Source organism: Ursus maritimus, unplaced genomic scaffold, assembly GCF_017311325.1.
Source record: "Ursus maritimus isolate PB19 unplaced genomic scaffold, ASM1731132v1 scaffold_4, whole genome shotgun sequence".
NCBI lineage: Eukaryota > Metazoa > Chordata > Mammalia > Carnivora > Ursidae > Ursus > Ursus maritimus.
Window position 1 is genome coordinate 18,261,569 of NW_024426552.1, and position 23,114 is coordinate 18,284,682.

General features: G+C 39.8%; 1 protein-coding gene and 1 non-coding gene across 3 annotated transcripts in view; one reads left to right on the top strand and one right to left on the bottom strand.

Moving 5' to 3' along the window:
* Nucleotides 1-3,164: 3,164 nt before the first annotated feature.
* LOC121100585 lies at nucleotides 3,165-3,271 on the bottom strand. Its single transcript, XR_005832333.1, has one exon. It is a non-coding gene; the product is annotated as a U6 spliceosomal RNA (small nuclear RNA).
* A 9,020-nt stretch (nucleotides 3,272-12,291) lies between these two features.
* MRPL39 (mitochondrial ribosomal protein L39) overlaps nucleotides 12,292-23,114 on the top strand; it is a 25,931-nt gene continuing 15,108 nt past the window's right edge. For both annotated transcript variants that reach the window (XM_008701757.2, XM_008701756.2), the window contains exons 1-6: nucleotides 12,292-12,813; nucleotides 13,576-13,782; nucleotides 15,570-15,709; nucleotides 17,604-17,703; nucleotides 18,675-18,742; nucleotides 21,128-21,240. In XM_008701757.2, coding sequence (XP_008699979.2) covers nucleotides 12,750-12,813; nucleotides 13,576-13,782; nucleotides 15,570-15,709; nucleotides 17,604-17,703; nucleotides 18,675-18,742; nucleotides 21,128-21,240 — 692 coding nt within the window. In that variant the 5' untranslated portion in view covers nucleotides 12,292-12,749. The remainder of the gene's footprint in view (nucleotides 12,814-13,575; nucleotides 13,783-15,569; nucleotides 15,710-17,603; nucleotides 17,704-18,674; nucleotides 18,743-21,127; nucleotides 21,241-23,114) is intronic.

The window sequence follows — 23,114 nt, forward strand, 5'->3', positions numbered from 1 at the left end:
AGTTATTGTAATTACTCCGATTTTTCATGATGAATTAGAAGCATGAGGTGCAAATAAACTAATACAAGTCAAGGGCTAAGAAGTGGAGAGCAGGGATTTGAACAAAGACAGCTTAGCTCTGGAGCTGTGCTCTTTCATTGGCAGTTCCTGCTGGTTGTTTCCAACTAATTTGGGGGTGGTTTTAGGTGGTCAAGACCCAGCTGGCCTCCTCTCCAGGGCGTGTCAAGGCTGATGGGAAGAGGCAGGCAAGTGTCATGACCAAGGGACTAGGAATAAGGTATTTTGTCAAAAGGAGAGCCAGACTAGTCGGGAATTTTTTAAAAACAGCTTTGTTAAGATATTAGTCAAATGCTATACAATTCACCCATTTAAAGCATAAATTCAGTTTGTTTAGTATATTTACAGGGCTGTGAAACCATCACCATATCTTTAAAAAAAAAGATTTATTTATTTTAGAGAGAACTGGCAAGTGGGGGGAGGGGCAGAGAGAGAGAGAGAGAATCCTGAAGCTGACTCCCTGCTGAGCGTAGAGTCCAACACAGAGCTTGATCCCAGGACCCCGAGATCATGACCTAGGCTGAAATCAAGAGTTGGCCACACAACTGACTGAGCCACCCAGGTGCCCCAACCGTCACCATATCTAATCTTAGAACATTTTAGTCTCTTCTAAAAGAAACCTAGTACCCGTTAGCAATCACACCCACTCTCAACCCCCTTCCCCCAGTCCTAATCAACCACTAACCTACTTTCCGTCTCTATATAGTTTCCTATTCTGAACACTTACTATCAGTTGAACCAAACACTATGTGATTTTTCGTGATGGGCTTCTTTCATTTAGCATAATGTTTTCTGGACTCATGACTGTGTTGTAACATGTATCGTACTTTATTCCTTCTCGCTGGTGAATAATATTCTGTTGTATGGATACACTACATTTTGTTTTTCATCCATTAGTTGATGGACATTTGGGTTGTTTCCACCTTTCGGCTATTATGACTGATGCTGCTATGAATATTCGGGTACCACTTTTTGGGTGGATATATGTTTTCATTTCTCTTGGTATATGCCTCAGAGTTGAATTGCTAGGTTACATCATAACTGTATGCTCAGCATTTTGAGGAACTGCCAGACTCTTTTCCAAAGCAGTGGTACCCCTTGACATTCCCACCAGCAGTGTTGGATTACGGTGTCTCCACATCCTCCTCAGCGTTTGTCCACAACTACTTTTTCAGTTAAAGCCAATGTAATGGGTGTGAAGTAATATCCCATTTGGTTAATGGTTGATGGTTAATGATGTGGAGCATCTTCTCCTTGCTTTTCATGTCTGCTGGTTATTTTGTGTTTCTTCTTGGAGGAATGTCTCTTCAAATGGTTGCCCACTTTTGATTTAGATAAGTTGCTCCCTTTTTGTTATTGGGTTTGTGTGTTTAATATATTCTGGATACAAGTTTCTTGTCAGATATATGATTTATAAATTTTTTCCCCATTCTGTGGAAATCTGTTCACGTTCTTGATGATTCGTGCACACAGTATGATGTAGTGCAATTTATTTTTTTCTTTTTTGCTTTGCCTTTTTTTTTTTTAATCTAGGAAAGGTCCCAGTGATTTACTCTTATATTTTTGTCTATGAGTTTTCTAGTTTTAGCTCTTTTATTTAGGTTTGTAATTCATTTTGAATTAACTTTTTGTATATGTTGTGAGGCAGTTATATAACTTTTGTGTATGTTGTCTGGTATGGGAGATAAATCTTGGTAAGTAAATTCCATTCTTTGCATGTGGATATTCGGTTGTCCTAGCACTATTTATTTAAAATATTATTCTTTTCCTATTATGTCTTGGTACATTTGTCAAAAATCAGTTGTCCATAAATATAAGGATTTATTTTTGGAATCTCGATTTTTCCATCATTCTATATGTCCATCTGTAAGCCAGTGCCATATTGTCTTAATTACTGTAAGTTTTAAAATTGGGAAGTATGAGTCTTCTAACTTTGTTCTTCTTTTTCAAGATTGTTTTGTTATTCTGGGTTCTTTGCAATTTTGTATGAATTTTGCAACCAGCTTGTCAATTTCTTCCAAAACCAGCTGGGATTTTGATAGGGATTATACTGCATCTACAAATCAAGTTGGGGAGTATTACCCTCTTGACAATATTAAGTCTTTTGATCCATGAACATAGGATATCTTCCTATTTTTTAAGGTCTTTAATTACTTTCATTGATGTTTTATAGTTTTCAGTGTACAAGTCCTTTTTTTTTTTTTTAAGATTTTATTTATTTATTTGACGGAGATAGAGACAGCCAGCGAGAGAGGGAACACAAGCAGGGGGAGTGGGAGAGGAAGAAGCAGGCTCCCAGCAGAAGAGCCTGATGTGGGGCTCGATCCCATAATGCCGGGATCACGCCCTGAGCCGAAGGCAGACGCTTAACCGCTGTGCCACCCAGACACCCCTCAGTGTACAAGTCTTGCACTTCTTTTACTAAATTTACACCTAAGTAATTTATTCTTTTTGATGCTATTGTAAGTGAAATTGTTTTCTTAATTTTGTTTTCAGAATTTTCAGTGCTGGGACGCCTGGGTGGCTCAGTCGTTAGGCGTCTGCCTTCCGCTCAGGGTGTGATTCCAGAGTACTGGGATTGAGCCCCACATCAGGCTCCTCCGCTGGGAACCTGCTTCTTCCTCTCCCACTCCCCCTGCCTATGTTTCCTCTCTCACTGGCTGACTCTCTCTGTCAAATAAATAAATAAAATCTTAAAAAAAAAAAAAGAATTTTCAGTGCTTGTCTATAGAAACAGAAATAGAAATGGATTTTTTATATTGATCTTATATCCTGCAACCTTCCTGTACTCTTTTGTTAGTTCTAATACTTTTTTAGTGGATTGGATTTTCTATGTACAGTATCATGTCATCTGCAAATAGAGATAGTTTGCTTCTTCTTTTTCAATCCAGATGCCTTTCTCTCTTTTCCTTTCCTTTCCTTTCCTTTCCTTTCCTTTCCTTTCCTTTCCTTTCCTTTCCCTTTCTTTCTTTCTTTTCCTTCCTTCTTTCTTTCTTTCTTTTTTCTTTCTTTCTTTTTTCTTTTCTTTCTTTCTTTCTTTCTTTCTCTTCTTTCTTTTTCTTTCTTTCTTTCTTTCTTTCTTTCTTTCTTTCTTTCTTTCTTTCTTTCTTTCTCTTAAATGCTTCATGAATTTGCATGTCATCCTTGTGCAGGGGTCATGCTAATCTTCTCTGTGTTGTTCCAATTTTAGTATATGTGCTGCTCAAGTGAGCACTTTCATTTTGTTTTCCTGCCTAATTGTCCTGGATATGACCTCCAGTATGATGTTAAACAGAAGAGAGTTAGCATCCTTTTCTTTCTTCTGATTTAGGAGAAAATATTCACTCTTTCACCATCGTGTATGATGTTAGCTGTGGATGGTTGAGCAAATTTCCTTCTATTCCTGGTTTGTTGAGTGTTTTGATCAAGAAAGAATGTTGGATTTTATCAAATGTCTTTTCTGCATCTGTTGAGATTATCATGTGTTTTTTTCATCATTTATTCTATATATAGTGTATTACACTGATTGAGATTCATATATTACGCCACCCTTGAATTTCTGGGATAAATCCCATTTGGTCTGGTATCTAATCTTTTTAAATGTTGCTGGATTCAGTTTGCTAGTATTTTTTGCATCTATATTCATACAGGATTTTGGTCTGTAATTTTTCTTTTTTCTTGTGATTTATTTTTCTGGTTTTGGTATCAGAATAATTCTGGCCTCATAAAATGAATTGAAAAGTGTTCCTGCCTCTCTTCTATTTTGGAAGACTTTGCAAAGATTTAGTATTAATTTGCCTTCAAACATTTGGTAGACTTCACCATTAAAGTCATCTGAACTTGGTCTTTTATTGGTAGGAAATTTTTAAAATTACTAATTTTATCTCTTAACTTGTTACAGGCCTATTCAGATTTTTTATTTTTTTTCTTGAGTCAGTATTGGTAGTTTGTGTCTTTCTAGGAATTGGTCCATTTCAAAACTAAGTTATCTGATTTATTGGCTTACAGTTGTTCATAGCTTTCTTTATCATCTATTTTATTGTAAGTTTGGTGGTAATGTTCCATATCTTATTCCTGATTTTAATAATTTGTGTTTTCTCTCTTTTTTCTTGGTCAGTTTAGCTAACCAAGAAAAAAATTATCTTTCCAAATAACTGACTTTTGGATTCATCGACTTTCTCTATTGTTTTTCTGTCCTCTGTTTCACTGATCTCAGCTTTAATCTTTATTATTTCCTACCTTTCACTAGCTTTGGTTTTCTTATTCTAGCTCCTTAAGGTATAATGTTAGCTATTGCTTTGAAAATCTTTTTTAATGTAGGCATTTACAGATATACATTTAGGAAGGAATGTGGATTTTTTTTTTTTTGCATGATGGAGATCTAATAGTTTGATAAAAACTTACCAGTGAGATTTAATTATGATTTTACTTGGATGCCTTTGCTTGCCTTCTGATGCTGTGACAGAGAAGCAGCCAAAACACAAAAGTTAAATACATAAATTCCAGGGAGCTTTTGTTTTAGTAGTGACAATTATTCAGAGTTCCTACGATTTTTAATTTTGAAAGGTAATTTATTTGATGACAATTGTGAGCCATTCTCAAATCTGTCACATGTAGTAAGTCCGCAGTCTGAGAAATTGTTACTGGCATTTGCAAGCATTGCAGAAATTTAATAAACTGTCGCCAAACCATTTGCTTGTTTGAATGCCAAGGTTTCCTTCCCCACATCACATGCAGTGTCCTGCTGCCAACAGTTATCAAAATACTCCCACAGTTGTCACAGAGAGAACTGCTCAGGGAGTTTCTGTTTCTTTATTCTTTCATTCCTATATTTCATTGCCTTTGCCACTTCTTGGGGATTTATTTGAATAACGTGAACAGTTTATGGAGCAGTTGAGTCTTAAAGAATGGACTGAGAAACTAAGTAGATCTGAGATCTAGGTATAGAAATATAGAGATAGAGAGTACAGCGAGATTGGGAAGAATGACTCATGCTTTACTCTCTCTGCGTTTGAATTTTTACAGAGAGCTATGTTGTTTGTGTACCATAAAACAGCAATAAAAAATGTAAAACCATTTGAGGGAATCTAGAGGAAAACATGAAGAAAAGTCTGGATAGATCAACTCATCGTGATTGAAGATATGCAATTAGGTGGTACAAGCTTTTATAATAGGGTTGAGAGATATAATCCAGCCATGTGAAGTAAAGATTGACAAGAAACTACCAGCTCTCAGTTTGCATTTTCTATGATGACTTCAACAGATCAATGCCAGGCCAAGTTAAAAAAGCTCTTTTATATGAAATGGGGAAGGTGGAAGATCAGAGGGCATGACCTTGGACCTCATTCACCAAGTCAAAGACGCATGAAAGTGTGGCCTTTTACCACAATGATAATACTTGCAACTGTCATCTGGAATAAACATATCTCTGCTTTGTCTTGTTTAATGGCTTTGGTGGACACTTTGGCAGCACCTATCAAAATTTCAAATGCGTATACCCTTGACCAAGCAATTCTGTTGCTGGGAGCCTCTTCTGAAGAAATATACCAGGGCACAGATTTTGGATAAACAGATGCTCGTTGCAGCCAAATATTTCACATATCCTAAGTGTGCATCAAAGAGAGTATGGTTAAGTAAATTATGGTCCAACTGTCCCCAGGTCACAGGGCTAAGGAGCGGAGATCTGGGATCTAACTGAGGCTGTCACTGCCTCACAATACTACATTTTGTGAGTTAGTCTTTGGGTGTGGGTGGCTTTTGGGTGTTCAGGATTCAGCTTGTGTGTTCTCCCAGGGCAGGTCAAGATTGGGTGGTGGGGAGAGGAGGGAGGACAGGCCAGTGTCAAAACCAAGGAATAGCAAATTTAGACAGGGAAATTCAAGAGTTTAAAAGGACAATAAAAAGTGAGAAAAAAGATGTTATGTGTAATTAGGGAGGATTCTGGAAGAAAGTACGTTGTTTCACCAAAAAAAGCCTCACCTTGGCCACTTTTCACCCCACTCCCCATTTTCATGAACCCTCACCCTTAAAGACTCCAAATGAACTTGAGGGTACTCTCCTAAGTTTTCTCAGTCTCAAATAGGAGGGAGGACTGAAGGAGAAGCTTACTTCTGGAGAATATATCTGTCCCTCTTCATCAAAGAAAATCCATATTAACATGTGTTTGGGGGATTAGTACATCTTTGAGATCCCAAGCAAATGGGAAGAGAATTCTTGCAGTGTTCACAGAACTATGAAATGAAGGGTTTGGTGTGGCTGCCGCAGGGTGGGATGATTCAGAACATTTTAAGGAGCGCATGCCAATTTCAGGAGTCCTGGCATTTTCCACATGCCCTGGTGTTTCCAATGATCCCAGATGCTACACTAGCATTCTGTATGACCTTGAGCCAAATACTAGTCTTTCTGTAAATCATCTTCTCTCTCTAGTAAATGAGGTGGCTGGGATAAATGGTCCATACTCTCCCTTCAACTCGTGATTTAATTTATAGTTTTTAAGACTTACTGAATCATTAGTGTTTTAAATAAATGTTACTTGGTATTTATTAATGAAGGTTAGAAACAAAACATTTACTTTCCTATCACAATTCTTACACATGCACACATGTGCAAATACACACACACGCGCATGCATTTGTAAAATGAAATAGAAAATATTACTTAAGAAGAAACTCTACTTTGGCGATATGTATCCTTGGTTCTTTCTTCTTTACTAATAAGAAAGAACTGATAATATTTTCTTGTGGCATAAGGAAGACTGGAATAGTTTAAAGGAGGAATGCTAGCAGGAGTGGACTCTACATACAATTAAAAAAAATTTTTTTAAGTAATCTCTACACCCAGTAATCTTTACATCCAGCTTGAATCTGCAGTCCTGACATCAAGAGTCACATGTTTCACTCACTGAGCCAGCCAGGCGCTCCTATATACACACTTTTTTTAATCTTTATTTTTTTTTAAAGAATTTATTTATTTATTTGAGAGAGAGAGAGAGAGAGGGAGTGCAAGCATGAGTGGGAGGAGGGGCAAAGGGAGAAGGAGAAGCAGACTCCCCTGCTGAGCAGGGAGCCTGATGTGGGGCTTGATCCCAGGACCCTGAGATCATGACTTGAGCCAAAGGCAGATGTTTAACTGACTGAGCCACCCAGGCGCCCCATCTATACGTACATTTTTATATTCAACTGCATTTCATTTCTCTAGAAGCCCCCGAAACACACACACACACACACACACACACGCACACACGCACGCACACACACACTCCACTGCTACCTTAGCCCATGAAGGAGTTAGTAAGGAATGATGTTGAAGTAAAGGTACCATTTTGCCCCATGGTATCACACAAATAGAAAGAAAAGCCTTGGATTGCACCTGCTTTTTACTCTGTTCTTATAATCTTAGGAGTTGTGTGTTTGTCTATACCTTTCAGGCCAGGTGGAATTGGAAGATGTGGAGCCTTGATAGGAGATCACTGATAGAAATGTGTGTGTGTGTTTATTATGCAGTAAATGTAAAATACATAGCAAGTGCTTCTTTCATTATTTGATTTCTTAAATACAGCTTATTTCAAATGCTTCATCGACCTCCAACTACGGGGGGGGGGGTGGTGGTCATGACCGAGAGCCCCTGCTGTTGAACTCTGAAATCCACCCTGTTTGCTCCGAGGGCACACCTCCCACCCAGTGTTCCCAGCCGGAGACGGAGCCTGGCAGGCCTGCCCCTGGACAACTGGGATCCTTCTAGTTCTGGTCTTGGGCCCAAGGACTGCGCCCCCTCCAGTCATGGTGTGGACCAGCTTCCTTAGGGTTCTCGGGTAGCCAGGGGTGCCTCCAGGCTCTCTTCCTCCTCTACTTCACGTGGAGCCCACCTTGCCCTCTTCTCTCACTGGAAGAAAATCCTTGCATATTTAAGTCTGTCTTGGCATCTGCTCCTCAGGAGAGCCAGACTAACAAATTTAAGCTGATGACAAGCTCAGCTTTGCAAGGCCAAGAACTATGTGTTTGGTACGTTGCATTTGGGGACATAAAGGAGGAAGAGAGGGAGTTCATACATTTGGGTTAGCTGATAGAGGCGCCCGAAACTCTCAAGAATGCCCAAGAATTAATAATAGTGGTATCCTGTGTGAGGTTTTGGGAAGAATGAGTGGGGACAAGAGCTGGGAGAAAAACTCTTCAAAGTCTATCCTATAATAGGTATGTCCTCGATTTTCCAAGCAAGTAAATGTATAATAATTTGAAAATGTAAAATCAAGTATTTGTATTAAAAAACAAACAAACCATGAGTTGGAGAGAAAAACAAAGCATACGCTTTGGAGATGGACCTGAGTTTGAGTCCCCACTCAGCTGGTGATCTTGGGAGAATAATGGATCTTGGGAGGGTCACCGGGCTATTGGATTCTAGATGTCCGTGAGTTGCTTTTCTCCTTGAATTCTGTGATCTCACTCACTGGCTCCCAAGAAGGCAGGCGCTGCCTGCCCCATTGCCCCTGGGCTTGGCCATTGGACTTGCTAGGGCTAGGGGACTGTGAGGCCATGAGCGAGTGAGTCTGAGAAGAAGCTTTCAGGAACCAGTGCACTGAGCAGACCTACGGGGGCGGGGGAGGAAGGGGGACAGGGAGGGGGTGCAAGGACGAAGGCGGGCTGAGGGCTGCTTCAACAGCTTGGATTCTGGAATCAAGTTGCGGAGCTGTGCACAGCTGGCCTGTAGCTGCCACCTCCTGATGAGCCATGTGAGCAAAACAAACTTCCGTGGTTGAAAACCACTGTGGTTTTTCCCTCAACCTTTTATTTTGAAAAATTTCAGAATAATGTTGAGGGTAGTACAATCGACACCTCGCTTAGCTTCCCGGGTTGTTAACGTTTTGCCACCTTTGCTGAATTTCTCTTGCTCCGACTCTAGATATAAAGCCCTTGATTTTTACTGAGCCATTAGAGTTACAGGCATGATGGGGGCTGTACCCCTAAATCTTTCCACATTCTACCCAAGAACATGGATATTTCTCCTGTATGACCATAATACTGTTATCAGGTCCAAGAAATACAACAGTGTTCCAATGATATTGTTTACCATACAGTTCATATTCGAATTTGTTATAATAATATTTTTGGAATTTTTTTTCTTTCTGATCCAAAACCCAAGTGAGGATCACACGTGACTACTTGTCATCTACCTTTTTAGTCTCCTTGAATGTAGAACAGTTCCTGAACTTTTTTGGTTCCTCTTTCATGAAACTGAGATTTTTGAAGAGCTTAGGCCAGCTGTTTTGTGGAATGTATCATTTCCTGGATATATCTGGTTTCTCTTCCTCATGATTCTTTAGATTTAGGTTAAACAGTTATGGTAGGAATACTACACGTCACGTTGTTAAAATCACAACTAGGAGGCACAAAAAGTGTCAGATTGTCCCATTTGGGGTGATGTTAAAGTGGGGTCCACCAGATTTTTCCAATGATGTTTCCTTTATCCCCTTGTGGGGATAATCTGTGGGGTGATAGACACTTGGTGAATATCTGGATCCCCAACAAATTTCCCCACTGCTTTTAGCATCCATAGGTGACCCCTTTCTGAATCAGTCATTACATGTGTAGTTGCAGAGTGGTGATTTTTTCCACATTCTGTTCTTACCTGGATTTTGTAAAGAAAACTTCCTCTCTACTCCCATTTATTTTTGAGTATCACTATGGACTCATGGATTTTTTTTTAAACACGTATAATGTTATAATCCTTCATCATTATCTATTTTATTTAAACTGTCCGGATTTGTACAATGGGAGCTCTTGTCAAGCTGGATGCTATGTCCATTTAACACGTTTCTGCCTGTCTTTTGAGAATTTTCTTGTTTTCTGGTACAGTAAGATGTTCTAGGCTGACCTTTGATATTTACTACCACAGACCTGATGATTCTTTTTATTTGGGAGAGAGACTAAGACAGTAAGACTAAAATTTGGGGTGAAAGCTGATAAAGGAGGCCAGAAAAGAGATTTAGCATAAGGAAATATTTTGAGGGACTTCTTGACCAAAGGCTCTACCTTGGGTCGGTCTCTCAGGTTCCCCAAACCTGGATTTCCTCTTCTGGAAAATAAAGATTATTATGCCTATTGAATGAGTAGGTTTACAAAAATGAATAAACCTGATTGATTGGCGTATGTTCAACCTTTGCTGGACATTACCATTACTAACATCCTTCCAACCAAGTTCATTTCTGTGATACCTGGGACTTCCAATTTCTGCTCCCACTGTGATTGATTCATGGTGAAACTTACTTAAATTTATGTTCTGAGGCTTTGTGTCAATATTGCTCTAAAATGTTCTGAAGGCAACTAGATGGGGTTAAAATCTAAAGGACTGATGAACAAAGATCTTTTGAGGGAGTAAGTGTATATAAATTTAAGAAGGGAGCAAAAGACAAACATCCCACATAGATGTATATGTATATTTCATGGTTTAGAATAGGATCTTAAATGAGAAGTGGCCGGGTAAAACTCGACCAGCTTTAAGTCCAAAACTGGCTCCTTACTTACATTTCTCATTTTAAAAGTGAAGGGAACGACACTTCCTGAGCAATTGTTGTGAAGATAAAATTCAGAACAAGGAGACATATGTATGGAGGCACAGGCTCTTTTTTTTTCTTCCAGTTTTATAATTCACACACGACACTGTTTAAGGTGTACAGCACAAAGACTTTAAATACAGACTGCACAAGGATTACCACAGTAGGTTAATAATATCTGTCGCTTCACAGAGATGGTGGTGAGAATTTTGAGGACTTATATTTTTAGCTACATTCAAACATACCATATTGTTACTTATAGTCATCATGTTGGACATTACCTCCCCGGTACTGATTTACCTTACAGCTGGAAGTCTGTACTTCATGACCGAATTTCACCCAATTCCCCAAGGGAAGGCACGGGGCGCGGAGTGGGGGTTTGGGGTGGGGGGTGGGGGTGGGGGGAAATGCCTGGTATTTGTTCTTTAGCCGGTGCCGCCCCCTGGTGGTGGTGTGTTCCCATTGCAAGTCGGAGCCGACGGGAAAAGGCCACGAGCTTAATTTGTAAACTTTTACACGCCTCAAGTCACAGCATCCGACAACTTTGAATAAACATCATTATTATACTTCACCTAGGTTATGCTTGCTTCGATAGCAATAACATGCTGGTATGGCCAAGGCGTTAGATTCTGAGCTCGAACTTTCCGCAAAGGCAGTCAATCATTCAACACGTATCTATTGAGTGCAACATGTATCTATCTATGCACTGCTCTGGCTCCGTGGGATAAGAAACAAAAATTCCACCCCAGTGAGAATAGGGAAACTGAAGGACTCTATAAAAATCTGATTTTTGCTCCTTTTCCTGCTTCTATTCTTGCTAGGTCCTGCACCCCCACTTTACATATGCTTTATAATACAAATAGTGTATGTCCTCTCCGTAGGGGACAACGAGTTAAGGATTTCTTTAGAAGAGAAATAATGATTTCTTTAGAATATTCTATTCTATTCTATTCTATTCTGGTGAGAATGGTGAGGAATCGATCATATGGTATTCCAGACCACCAGAGCTAGACATCTGGACACCAAGACCCCCTGGCTCACAGGAATAAGACCTGAGCCTCATCTTTGTTCTAACTGGTTCCTGATGCCTAAGAGGACACCACCGTCCTCAATAGAAACTCCCAGGCCCCAAGCAAAGACGAGGCGCTCTCTTTTCCTTTCTGGGTCTCCCAGACACCCTGGCTGTACCTGCACTCTCTGTCTTCAACAAACTCTGCTTTCCCCTCCTGCTGGCTCGTGTTTGATTTCTATCCTGCACACAGCCAGGGATCCTCTCAAGAGGCTGGCCCCACCGTACCCCCTGTGGGTCCCTAGACCAGCAGGCCAGCATCACCAGGATGCCTGTAATATGCTCTCTCTACTCTCCAAATACTACGTAAACTAACTTGTCAAGAGCTCTATGGCTTACAGAGTTTCCTTCCGTGGCTCAATCAATGGAGAATCCTGGCGCAGGCCCCTCCGCACCTAAGAATTCACCCTTGCAAAACCGAGAGTTAAGATGTCATCAGCGTGGGGCGCCTGGGTGGCACAGCGGTTAAGCGTCTGCCTTCGGCTCAGGGCGTGATCCCGGCATTATGGGATCGAGCCCCACATCAGGCTCCTCTGCTGTGAGCCTGCTTCTTCCTCTCCCACTCCCCCTGCTTGTGTTCCCTCTCTCGCTGGCTGTCTCTATCTCTGTCGAATAAATAAGTAAAATCTTTAAAAAAAAAAAAAAAAAAGATGTCATCAGCGTGACCGGCCGGCTGACCACGAAAACAAGACTCAACGGAAGTCGTCTTTCCCCGGGTTTTCTCCCCAGAAATATTTTTTGCGGGAAGCAAGGGTTTCGCCCGGCTCTTTGGGCTCGAACCCGCAGAGTCAGGAGAGTGATGGCGCCGGTTGTACTGTGCGACTCCAAAGAGGAAGCCTGTTTCCCTGCAGAGCCCCATGGGTGGCGGACGGGTCACCCCCCGTGCCCCGGAACGTACCTCCAGCTCCAGACGCCGGACCTCCCGCCATTAATCTTCAGCGAGGCGCAAACGCGCCCTCTGGTGGCGGCGCGCGGCTCGAGCGTCGGGACCGGAACAAAACTGTTTCACGGAACGCAGGGTGCGTGCTCGGAGTTTCTGGGGGGAGGAGGGCAGGAGAGGACCTACGCGAGAAGGTTCCTACGGCAGCGAAGGAGGCGATGGCCATGGGGGTGTGGGGGCTGTGCCTTTGGCGGGCCGCCCCCGGTGGCCGGGCTGGTTGCAGTGAGTTTCAGCGGCCGTGGGGCCGGAAAGCGAGGCTTGAAGACTTGTTCGCTCAGATGGGGCCTGAGGCGGATCCTGGGAGTTCCCACCGGGCTGAGGGCAGAGGAGGGTCTTTAGGTCCCGGCTGTGGCGGCCGGCCCCACCGGCCTGAGGGTCCAGACTTCGGGGCGCAGGGGGCACGGGGCCGCGGGAGGAGCTCAGGGCTCCTGAGAAGGGGCCCGCGTCCCGGTGCAAACATGTCCTTATTTTCCCATTGGAGTACTCGTACTGTCTTTGTCAAATCCTCTCTGATTTAGGGTTTGGAAAATAAGCTCAGCATTTCTTGCTCTAGATATTGATCATTTTGGCGAGGGATCTCCAGTATCCTGGAGCTTTCTTGTCCCCAAGACCTTGCAGAGCGAAGCTTTGCTCACCTTCCCAATGACTTGTCTGACTTTGACTCTACTTCCTGGTTACTTTTTGCCTCTTACTGTAAAGCACAGATTGGAACACGACAGAAAATCGGTGGGCATTACAGATCTGATGGGGAAAGAGCCAAGTTGAAAAGTGTGGATCTGGGCTAGCTGCAGTTTTCTTCCGTTGGCGTTTGAATTATTAATATTAGAAAGCGGTTTAAGTTGATCTCTCAGAGCATTTTGGCGAACAGCGTTTTAAATTGTGTGGCCTCCCATTCTTTCCTTGTAGGAGGATGGTGCGGGGTGGGGTATCCCCGGTGTGTTATGCATTCTTTCACTGTTGATATTTCTTGTCACTTCTACCCAGGATTGATAGCAACATCGCCAGCTTCTCGCCTGTCACCGACAGAACTGATAGAAATGCAGAATGATCTCTTTAATAAAGAGAAAAACAGGCAGTTATCATTAACTCCTCGCACTGAGAAGATCGAAGTTAAACACGTTGGGAAAACCGACCCTGGCACTATCTTTGTGATGAATAAAAACGTTTCAACTCCTTATAATTGTGCTATGCGTAAGTAGCGAATCAGGATCCAGTTTTGACTGTTTTACGTAAGCTGCGCAGAATTGGTTCAGAGGAGGCGAGATTGCTCCCTGAACTTGGAGAAATTATCGAGCAGTTTACTCTCTGTTCACTCTCTTTAGCTCTTGGGGGTTCTCTGGGTCTTGAAATGCTGGTACTGTCAGGCACAGGTGGTCCCGGGACTTGCTTGAATCCGGCTGGGTTTGGGGTGCTGTAATTGTTTCAGGCGGAAGGAGGCTTGCGCCTCCCTACTAATGCGCTTGCCCTTTTTAGACAGCACCCTGGGGTGTTGGGAGCAGTCACCGTGTGGATCTCGTCAAAGGAATTTGGGATACAGGGACTGCCCTGGCCTGGGATGACCAGCTTTTTTGGCCACCTTTTCCTTTCTAGCTCTTGGTGCCCTACCTTAAATCTTACCTGCTTACCACTTACTCTCCTTTGTTTTTGTTCATACTCACATGTGTGTGTAGTAAATGTGTAAGTGGAAATGTGTCTGGGGTGAATATGATGAGGGTCAAAGTATGCGTTGTGTTCATATTTTAAAGGAGATAACTGTGCCCTCTGTGTGATTTGGTGTGTAGATGAATGGAACAGGGCCTCTTTATAGATTATTTTTGATCAAAATGCTTTTAAAGTAGCTTTGATAGAACTGGTAATATTAAAATTTAGAAAGCTTCCAAAATAGATCCATACACCAGCATGCTCACTCATATATATGACTAGCTGCATCGTTTAAACTTTTGGAAAACTCAGTAATGTTCCCACGTAAGTAATTAACAATTTTAGTTAAAAGCTTAAGCTAGTGTATTATCCTGGATCTTCCTTTACTCGGGCAATTGAATTAGTGCTTATGATCATTGTTTACTTGTTTTGTGAACATTTCTTGGACCTTTGCTGTGCGATAGGCATTAGGATTACAGAGGAGGTTGAGACAAAGCACAGGTCCTTAACAGAGTTTTATACATTTCCCACGTAGAGATGAAGGCTGTGAGCACTCAGCATGACTCCTGCGCTGTCTTGCTTGTCATTCATACCTTTGATCATTCAGTATGCTTTTGAGTACTTACTGTGCTACAGGCATGGTGCTAGGTTCTGGATATAGGAATGAGTGAACAAAAACAGACCTGATCCCCTCTGTATGGAACTTACTTGGATCCTGTACCTGTAGTTTGAACACTTCTGTGAGTAGCTGTGTACTTGAAAAACATCAAATCAGGGTTGGAGTTGCACTTGCATTCTGGTCAAAGAACAGACCAGAGCTGATTGGCTTATATGTGAATTCATACTGATAATAAAAACTGTTACTGGTGGTAACTTGAACAGGCTGTGTTAGGGAAGTAAGAGGTGGTTTGGGAGCAAGACCCCAAACTCATTTAGACCAGATTTACTATGGATGTGTATTTATATATTTTCTCTTTTAAGTTGTGTGTGCACGTACCCAAATATATCCATGATGCTGCTCTCTTAATATTTAAGTGTTGCTCTTGGAAAATTGTTTTACTACTTAATAATTGACAGATTAATTTGAAATTAGACTTAGCCTTAATGATTTTTGTAAATGGTTTGGGCAATTTTGTTAATAAGAATACACTGGATGTATTGGGTATTATTTTTTTTTATTAGTTACAGATGTAAGATGTAAGACTTTTTCTCCTAAAGGAAGTCATTGCAGAATCTTGCTTTCCTGTTGTTTTATTTCTTAATGTAGCACTTAAACATGTAACTTTTCACTTTGGGTTTTGTTACATGTAGACCTTCAATCTGTTTTAAATTCCTAGATTTAAGTGAGTGGTACTGCAGGAAGTCCATTCTGGCTCTTGTGGACGGACAGCCTTGGGACATGTATAAACCTTTGACCAAATCCTGTGAAATTGAATTTCTTACTTTCAAAGATCGTGATCCAGGAGAAGTGAATAAGGTATTTCTGCCTCTATGTTCTTTTCTTTCCCCCTGCTTTTCTTCTTTTTTTCTTTAAGTTAAAATCCATGTGCTGTGGAGCATGAAATGTGCAAATATGGCCAAGGTCAGATGTTGTAATGTGCTAGATAATCAGTGTTTTTGCTTGTTAGATTAAGCATTTTCACAGTTCAAAAAATCCTTGAACTTGGCATCCTTTGTATTTTGGTTTGAGAAAACTATATAACTTGTCTTTTACATTCATGTCTTTGTTCCACTAACATTTACTGATCACTCTGTATATTTCATTCCCTCTACTGCTTGAATTCAGCCTTTGATCATCATTGGATTATTTCAGTAACTTTTTAACACTCTACTTCCTGCCCCCATTTTTAATACTAAAGTCTTCCTGAGTAGTCCTGTAAGAGTTTTATTAAGTGACATGACTAAGGATTGTATCACTTTTTCCCTACTTGGTAACTTTCAGGGATGACCTGAAAGTTATTCCTGTGCCTTTCCAGGCCCTGTGTGATCGGACGCCAGCCTGGCTTTTGAGCTTCACTTTCACGGCAGCTTTCCACTTCCTCTTTGCTCTGGCCATACTAGAGGACTTGGTCACTAATGGTTTAGGCTGTGTTAGCCTCCTGGCTTTTACTGATTCTCTTCTTCAGCTCTGGGTATTTTCTTTCCTCCCTGTTTCTTATTGCCTTACAACAGGAACCATTGAATGCATTAGATTCTTGGCTCTGTGAAGACAGGGATTTTGTCCCTTGTTGGACCTAGTCCTTGACTTACATACAATAGGTATTCAATATATATATGTTGGAATGAAACACTTAAGCAAGAATATGGTAGACATGATAATAATAGCTCACATCAAGTATTAATTATGTATCAGGCACTATCTTAGATTTATAGGTATTAACTCATTTACTCTTGATAAAAATCCCATAAAAATGGGTACTATTATTCCCATTTTCCAGGTAAATAAACTGAGGCGAAGAGGTTCAGTAGCTTGACCAAGCCTACCAGTTTAGGAAGTAGCGGAGCCTGGATTTTAATCTAGACATTTCGGCTCTGGAGTTCAACAGATATTGAAAACATTTAAGTAGGATAGATGAGGATGTGCATTTTGCTACTTGCCTTCAAGGCCTGGATTTGTACTTACTTTTAGTGTATGTTATGTGGTTCTGTAGAATACATCCTGGAACGGTTTCTGCTACACACAACCAACTGAGCCCACTTTTTTAGTCCTCAGATGTGGAGAAGAGCTTATGAAGGTAAAGTGCCCAGTTATAGTGGTCTCAGTATGGGACATAAGATGGGCAGGTCTGCTGTGGGACTTGTGTTCCTCTTTATGACTGATCAGGTCATTGCATGGATACCCATATGAGGCATTTGACCCATGTTCATGGGTCAAAACATGCTGGTAAAATGAAAGCCCAGTTAATAGTGAGGTTGCTTTGCTGTAAATATGAGTAACTTGAGTGGTGTTAGGTATAGGGCAGGAGTCATAAATTCTTAAAAGTTGAGTTTTTCCTCTCTATTATCTATGGTATAAACAGGTTTGTATTAATATATATTTTTTACTTTAGCATGCGTTTGTTAACAAGTTACCTTTATCTTGGGTTAAAGATAAAGTTGCTACCAGATAGTAAAACTATCTGTTGTTTGGTAAACGTTATAGTGTGTGATATCTTGCACAGAAACATTGCTCACAGCACACGTTGGTGCTTCATTCTCTTGTGCTTTTTGCTTGGGAGAGTTAGTGTCATGGCCTGATGCTCACTGTTGCTACATGCTGAGGATGGACAGAGAAATAATTCCTAGGTCAAAAGTTAACCTAAATTTTAATATTGAAGAAATGTTGGTGAGTCTTAGTGTGTGTTATGTTTGTGTGTATTTTATTTTTCTAGGCTTATTGGCGTTCTTGTGCCATGATGATGGGCTGTGTGATAGAGAGGGCATTCAAAGATGAATATGTGGTCAGTTTGGTCAGAGCTCCAGAAGTTCCTGGTAATGTACATAAACACACACACACATACGTACTTCTATAATCCTTGAGTAGTTTGATACCTATTTTTGATTTTTTATAGAGCTTCTTTCTTTTTTTTTTTTGCACTAATGTCTAATTTTATGTAATATAAAATAGTGTCATACATATATTCCATTTATAGTGGGGTAACAAAATCCATCTTATTTAATTATTGGAGGTCAGTAATTACATAATGGAATTCAAGGAGAATGTTTCTCTTGAATATGAATTTCATGTAATTACATTCCCTCAGTGTTTGTTTCCCACCACTTGAAGCATGTATTTCTAAATCAAATGTGTGGAGGAGAAGAAAATGAGAGTATAAGTAGAATTCTGAAGAAAGCTATGTTTAGGTGGCACCATTTCACCAGAAATGTCTATGACTCTGGAGAGGAACCATTTTGGGAGATGGAAGAGTTCACACTCTTTTTAATTTTGGTGAAACTAGGATTTTGCATCAGTATGTGCAGTAGGATCACATTTGTAATTTTTAAAAAAATATAGAAGTGTATATACCAGAAATATTTAAAAAGTTCAATGAATGACATTAAGAGCAAAACAAAAATGAAGAAGTTTAGAAGACATTAAAAGAGAAATTCAACATTTCATGTCCATTTAGTAATTCATCTACCTATTAAATATCTTATTCTTTTGGAATTTTTATGTCTGGTAACTATTTGAAATCTCTGTAGTGATAATATTCTGGAAGAAGACATGAATGTTTAAAAACATGCTAGTGATTTTGGGTTAACAAAGCGTGAGTTAGTTTTTTGGGTGGGGGAAGTTGGTAGAACGCTGGCAAGCGTTGAAATAATGGTTATAGTTTTATAATTTGTAGAGTTGGGAGAGATCGCTGGCCCTTCATTTTATGTTCTAAATATTCAATTGTTGCCAGTAAGTCACTCTACCGTAACAGACTTGACTTTGCCTTTCATTTTGGTTGGATTTATAGTAATCTGTGGAGCCTTCTGCTATGATGTAGTTCTGGATGAGAGACTTGATGAGTGGATGCCAACAAAAGTAAGTACAGTGTTTGGAATATTAATTTTAGAATCTTTGCCTTTCATTGTTAGAATGATTCCTATATTGTTAAATGATACTGCATGTTGAGAATATTTAATTTAAAAGATCTTACCTACCTACCTATCTACCTACCTGCCTGTGTTGTTGCTTTTTTGGTGAATTCACGATAGGGGCAGATGAATGGGGGTATTCACAATGTGGTCAGTTGTATAGAAGCTTTGTGTCATGGTTGAAGTACTTTATTCCTGGTACTGTTCATTCTGTTTCTTAAGATAGTGGTTTTCAAGATGCCCAGAATATAAAATATAGAAGCTTAACCATCGTGGTTGATGTGGTGGTGGGAGGCCTGGAGCCTTACTTTCTTGGATCCTCTGAGCACAATTTGAAAACCACTGCCCTAAAGCATTTTAGCATGTTGCATATTGTGAGATCTCCTTATATACAAAGGTTACCCTGAGAGGAAGGGTAGAGGGTAGAGGACAGAGTGAATTAAGAATCAGACTTTGACAAAGCTAACTCAAATAGCAACAAACTAGACTCTTGGTGAATGATCTGATTGCATAATGAGTGTTCTCCTTGTGAGTCTGGCAGTTGGGTAGCACCTGGCTAACAAGGATGATCTAGATCAGACGCCCTGTAGGGAGGGTGTGCTGAATGACTTTCAGATGTCAAGCCTAGAAATTCAGTTATCGTTGGGGAGAAGAGGCAAATGCCTGATTCTTCAGCAAAACTATATTTCCTATAGATTGGAAGTCTGGAGATCAGAAAAGGAAAGGTGATATGCCATACCATTTTTTCAATGCTACTGTGTACATTTTTTTCACATTTTAATATCTCTGGGAAAAAGTGTGTCTTCCAGTAGATAGCGTCTTATAGTACATTTTAGATTTTGTGAAATATTGTAGTTCCTTATTGCAAAATTTTGGAGTCAGTACAGATCCAGGTTTAAATTCTGGCTTGGAAGTTATTTTTTGTATAATCCTGCTCATATTGGTTAATATCAAGAAGGAGAGAGGAGGGAAACAGGAAGGAATAAAGAGAGAAAGGGAGAGAGGGGAGAGGGAAGACATGTAGAAAGAAAGATGAGGGGGTGCGCAGAGAAGGGATTGGAATTCTTTCTTCGTGATCTCTGAACTCACGTCGGTATAATTTCTTTTTCAGATATGCCCTCAAATTTAAGAAAGAATTCTTACTTTGTTGGGGGAGTTAAGTAAAAATTAATGTGATAAAGATTCAGTTCTCATTGTCTATGAAACTTGCTGCCCCTTTTCCTTTTTTTAAATATAAAACTTTAAATAAAAAAGAAATGTACTAGTTAATTGCAGGGACCATATGGTTGGGTGGACCGCTTAGAAAAAGTGGTGGAGAGTTACATTCAAGTAACCGTTGTATTAAATCATGAGTGTGGATTTGTTATATAATAAAATTGTCCCTTTAAGAATGAAGAAGAGTCATTTCATGCAAAAAAATCTAATAGGAAGTTTATGGAAAGAATTTTATTACAAAAATTACTTGCGTAACAAGCGCTTGGTCTTTTCTGTATTAGTAATGATTTATAATATGAAAACTCAATTACAGTTTTTATTAAAAGTCTCATAAATATTGTTAATGTGTATTAATCATTTTAATTGCATAAAAGTGACTTCATTAAACATGAATTTTTAATATTAGATGTATGCTATATTTTGGACAGGGCCTGTGATGACATATTTCCTGGTAAAATGTTGAATGACATAAACAATAATTTTTTTCCCTGTTCATTAAAAAAAGCTTAGTTTTACTCACAATGTAAACACATTTTTGTATCTTACTTTTTATTAGCCTTTTTAATTGCATCATTGTTTTAAGAAACTATAAGTTTTTATAATTTGAATGAAATGTTTATTAAGATTTCTTTGTAAGGGGGCGCCTGGGTGGCACAGCGGTTAAGCATCTGCCTTCGGCTCAGGGCGTGATCCTGGCATTCCGGGATCGAGCCCCACATCAGGCTCCTCCACTATGAGCCTGCTTCTTCCTCTCCCATTCCCCCTGCTTGTGTTCCCTCTCTCACGGCTGTCTCTATCTCTGTTGAATAAATAAATAAAATCTTTAAACAAAAAAAAAAGATTTCTTTGTAGGATTATCTTTAATAATTATTATAGGCTAATATCTTAATTACAAGTAAATTATAAGTTTCACAGTTTGTAGAGTTGGAATAAATTGCTAACCCTACATTTTATGGTCTAAGTATTTGTTATAAATTAATAACTTTCTTTCCTAACAAATTTGCTTTTGCTTTTTCTTTTAGTTGGATTTATAATATTTAGCATACAATTTTATCCGCCTTATGCAGAAATGCTTTTAAGTCAATTGTTACAAAAAGTTAATACTTTCATTTTGAAGGAGAACCTACGTTCCCTCACGAAAGATGCTCACTCTTTAATTTATAAAGATCTTCCATTTGAAACTCTGGAAGTGGAAGCAAAAGTGGCGTTAGAAATATTTCAGCACAACAAGTAAGTGTTGGCTTCCTTGGAAGTGAGATTAAACCTCCCAAAGTTACACGTAATGAAGAGAATTCAGCTCTTAAGAATCTTTATATGTGATGTGTATAAGGACACTTTTATTTTTAGCTCTAAAATCTCTTTCTCTGTACCGGCCTATTTACTTTGATTCATCTCATTATTTATTTCACAGAGAAGAAAACCTCCCCCAGCTTCGATAATTCTCTCAGTTTGTCTTACTTTCTCTGGTCTTTGGCCAGAGAAGTCCTTCACTTCATAGCAGCATCGTGGTGTGTTTCCCCTTTTTCCTCCCATCAAGTGATCGCACACATGGAACTGTATTATTTTGTTCATTTGGCAGCCTTTCCTTCTCCCCCTCCTACTCTGTAAATGACAAGGGTGACATAGAGAATGCCAGTGCTCTGGAGGGAACTAACCACCAAAATAAGATACTCACACGGCCAGGTCTTAGTCTTCTGCACCAGAATTATCCATCTGGTGGATTTTCTTTGCCAACATTTTAAATCCTCCCTGGGTCCTCAGTTCCCTTTCTCAGAAAACTTCCAGTTCACCTTCTTCTACTAATTGTAACAACATAAACTATATTTTAATGTTAATCTAATTGAATTTAGAACTAATTAGGGAAATCTGCATTGCAAAAAAATAACATAGATACTAGATTCTGAAGAGAGAATATGCTCCTGCAAATTGTTTCAAGGTTATGGATTAGAATTTCTTGAGGTATTTATAAATTGGGATGTAAGTTCTCATAGGAATAGTTTATAATGTTTCGCATATCCTGGAACCAGTGTACATAGAAAGCAGTAGGAATGTACTGTTTTAACTGAACTAGACTGCAGATAGTTCTGTAGGGCCGAACCACCATTGATTCTGTAAGAAAATTCCTTGTATTGTTAGAACACATCAAGACACTTCCTGTGCTACAATTCTAGGGTTGTGCTGTCCAATAGAGATAAAATGTAAGCTGTCTGTATAACTAAATTTTCTAGTAGCTACATTAAAAAAGTCAAAAGGTGAAGTTAATTTTAATAATACATTTTATTTAAACAATATATCTAAAATGTTATTTCAGCATGTGATCAATATTACAAAATGGATGATGTTTTGTAGTTTTTCATACTAAGTCTTCAGAATCTGGTGTAGTTTACTCATAAGGCACAGTTCAGTTATGGCTAATTACATTTAAGTGCCCTGTAGCTACCATAGTGTACTCTAGATGTTCATTTCATGAGATTCCCATTCCTTCCACTCCACGTTCCATGTCTAGGAGGGGCTTATAGGACTTTGGAAAGTTAGTTGAATATGTGGAAGGAGGTGTAGCGGTGGTTTGGGGGCTCATTTGAGGGCACAGAGAATTTTGGATGGTTGAAGGTAGATCAGTGATTGGGCCTTTCTGCTGCAGGGAGAGCGTTAAGTGGCTTTGACTCCCAGGGGACAGGTGCATCTCTTGGAGGTGGGTCAAGAGGGACAAATATTTCAGGGAACCAGCTCCCTTACTCCGGAGTAAAGACACAGGGCTCTTAGTAGTGAGTGGTAACGTTATGATATGAACCTGGGCTGTGCCGTTTCTTTCTGTGCTGTTAGCTGTAGTGACAGGATTGGGTAGATTTGAGAAACATGTAGGCAGTAGAATTGACATGATTTGGCAATGAATTGGATGGAGGGGGTATGGCAGGAGAAGCAGGAATCAAGAAAATCTCTAAAGTTTTTTTCACTCAGACATGTGGGTGGTTGGCAGTGACATTTACTAAGCTAGGAAACTCAGGAATAAGAATACATTTGGTAGGAAAAGAAGGAGTAAGTTTTTGTTCTGTTTGAGAATTGCAGAATGTAAGATGCTTGTGGAACAGTCTAGTAGATGTTCA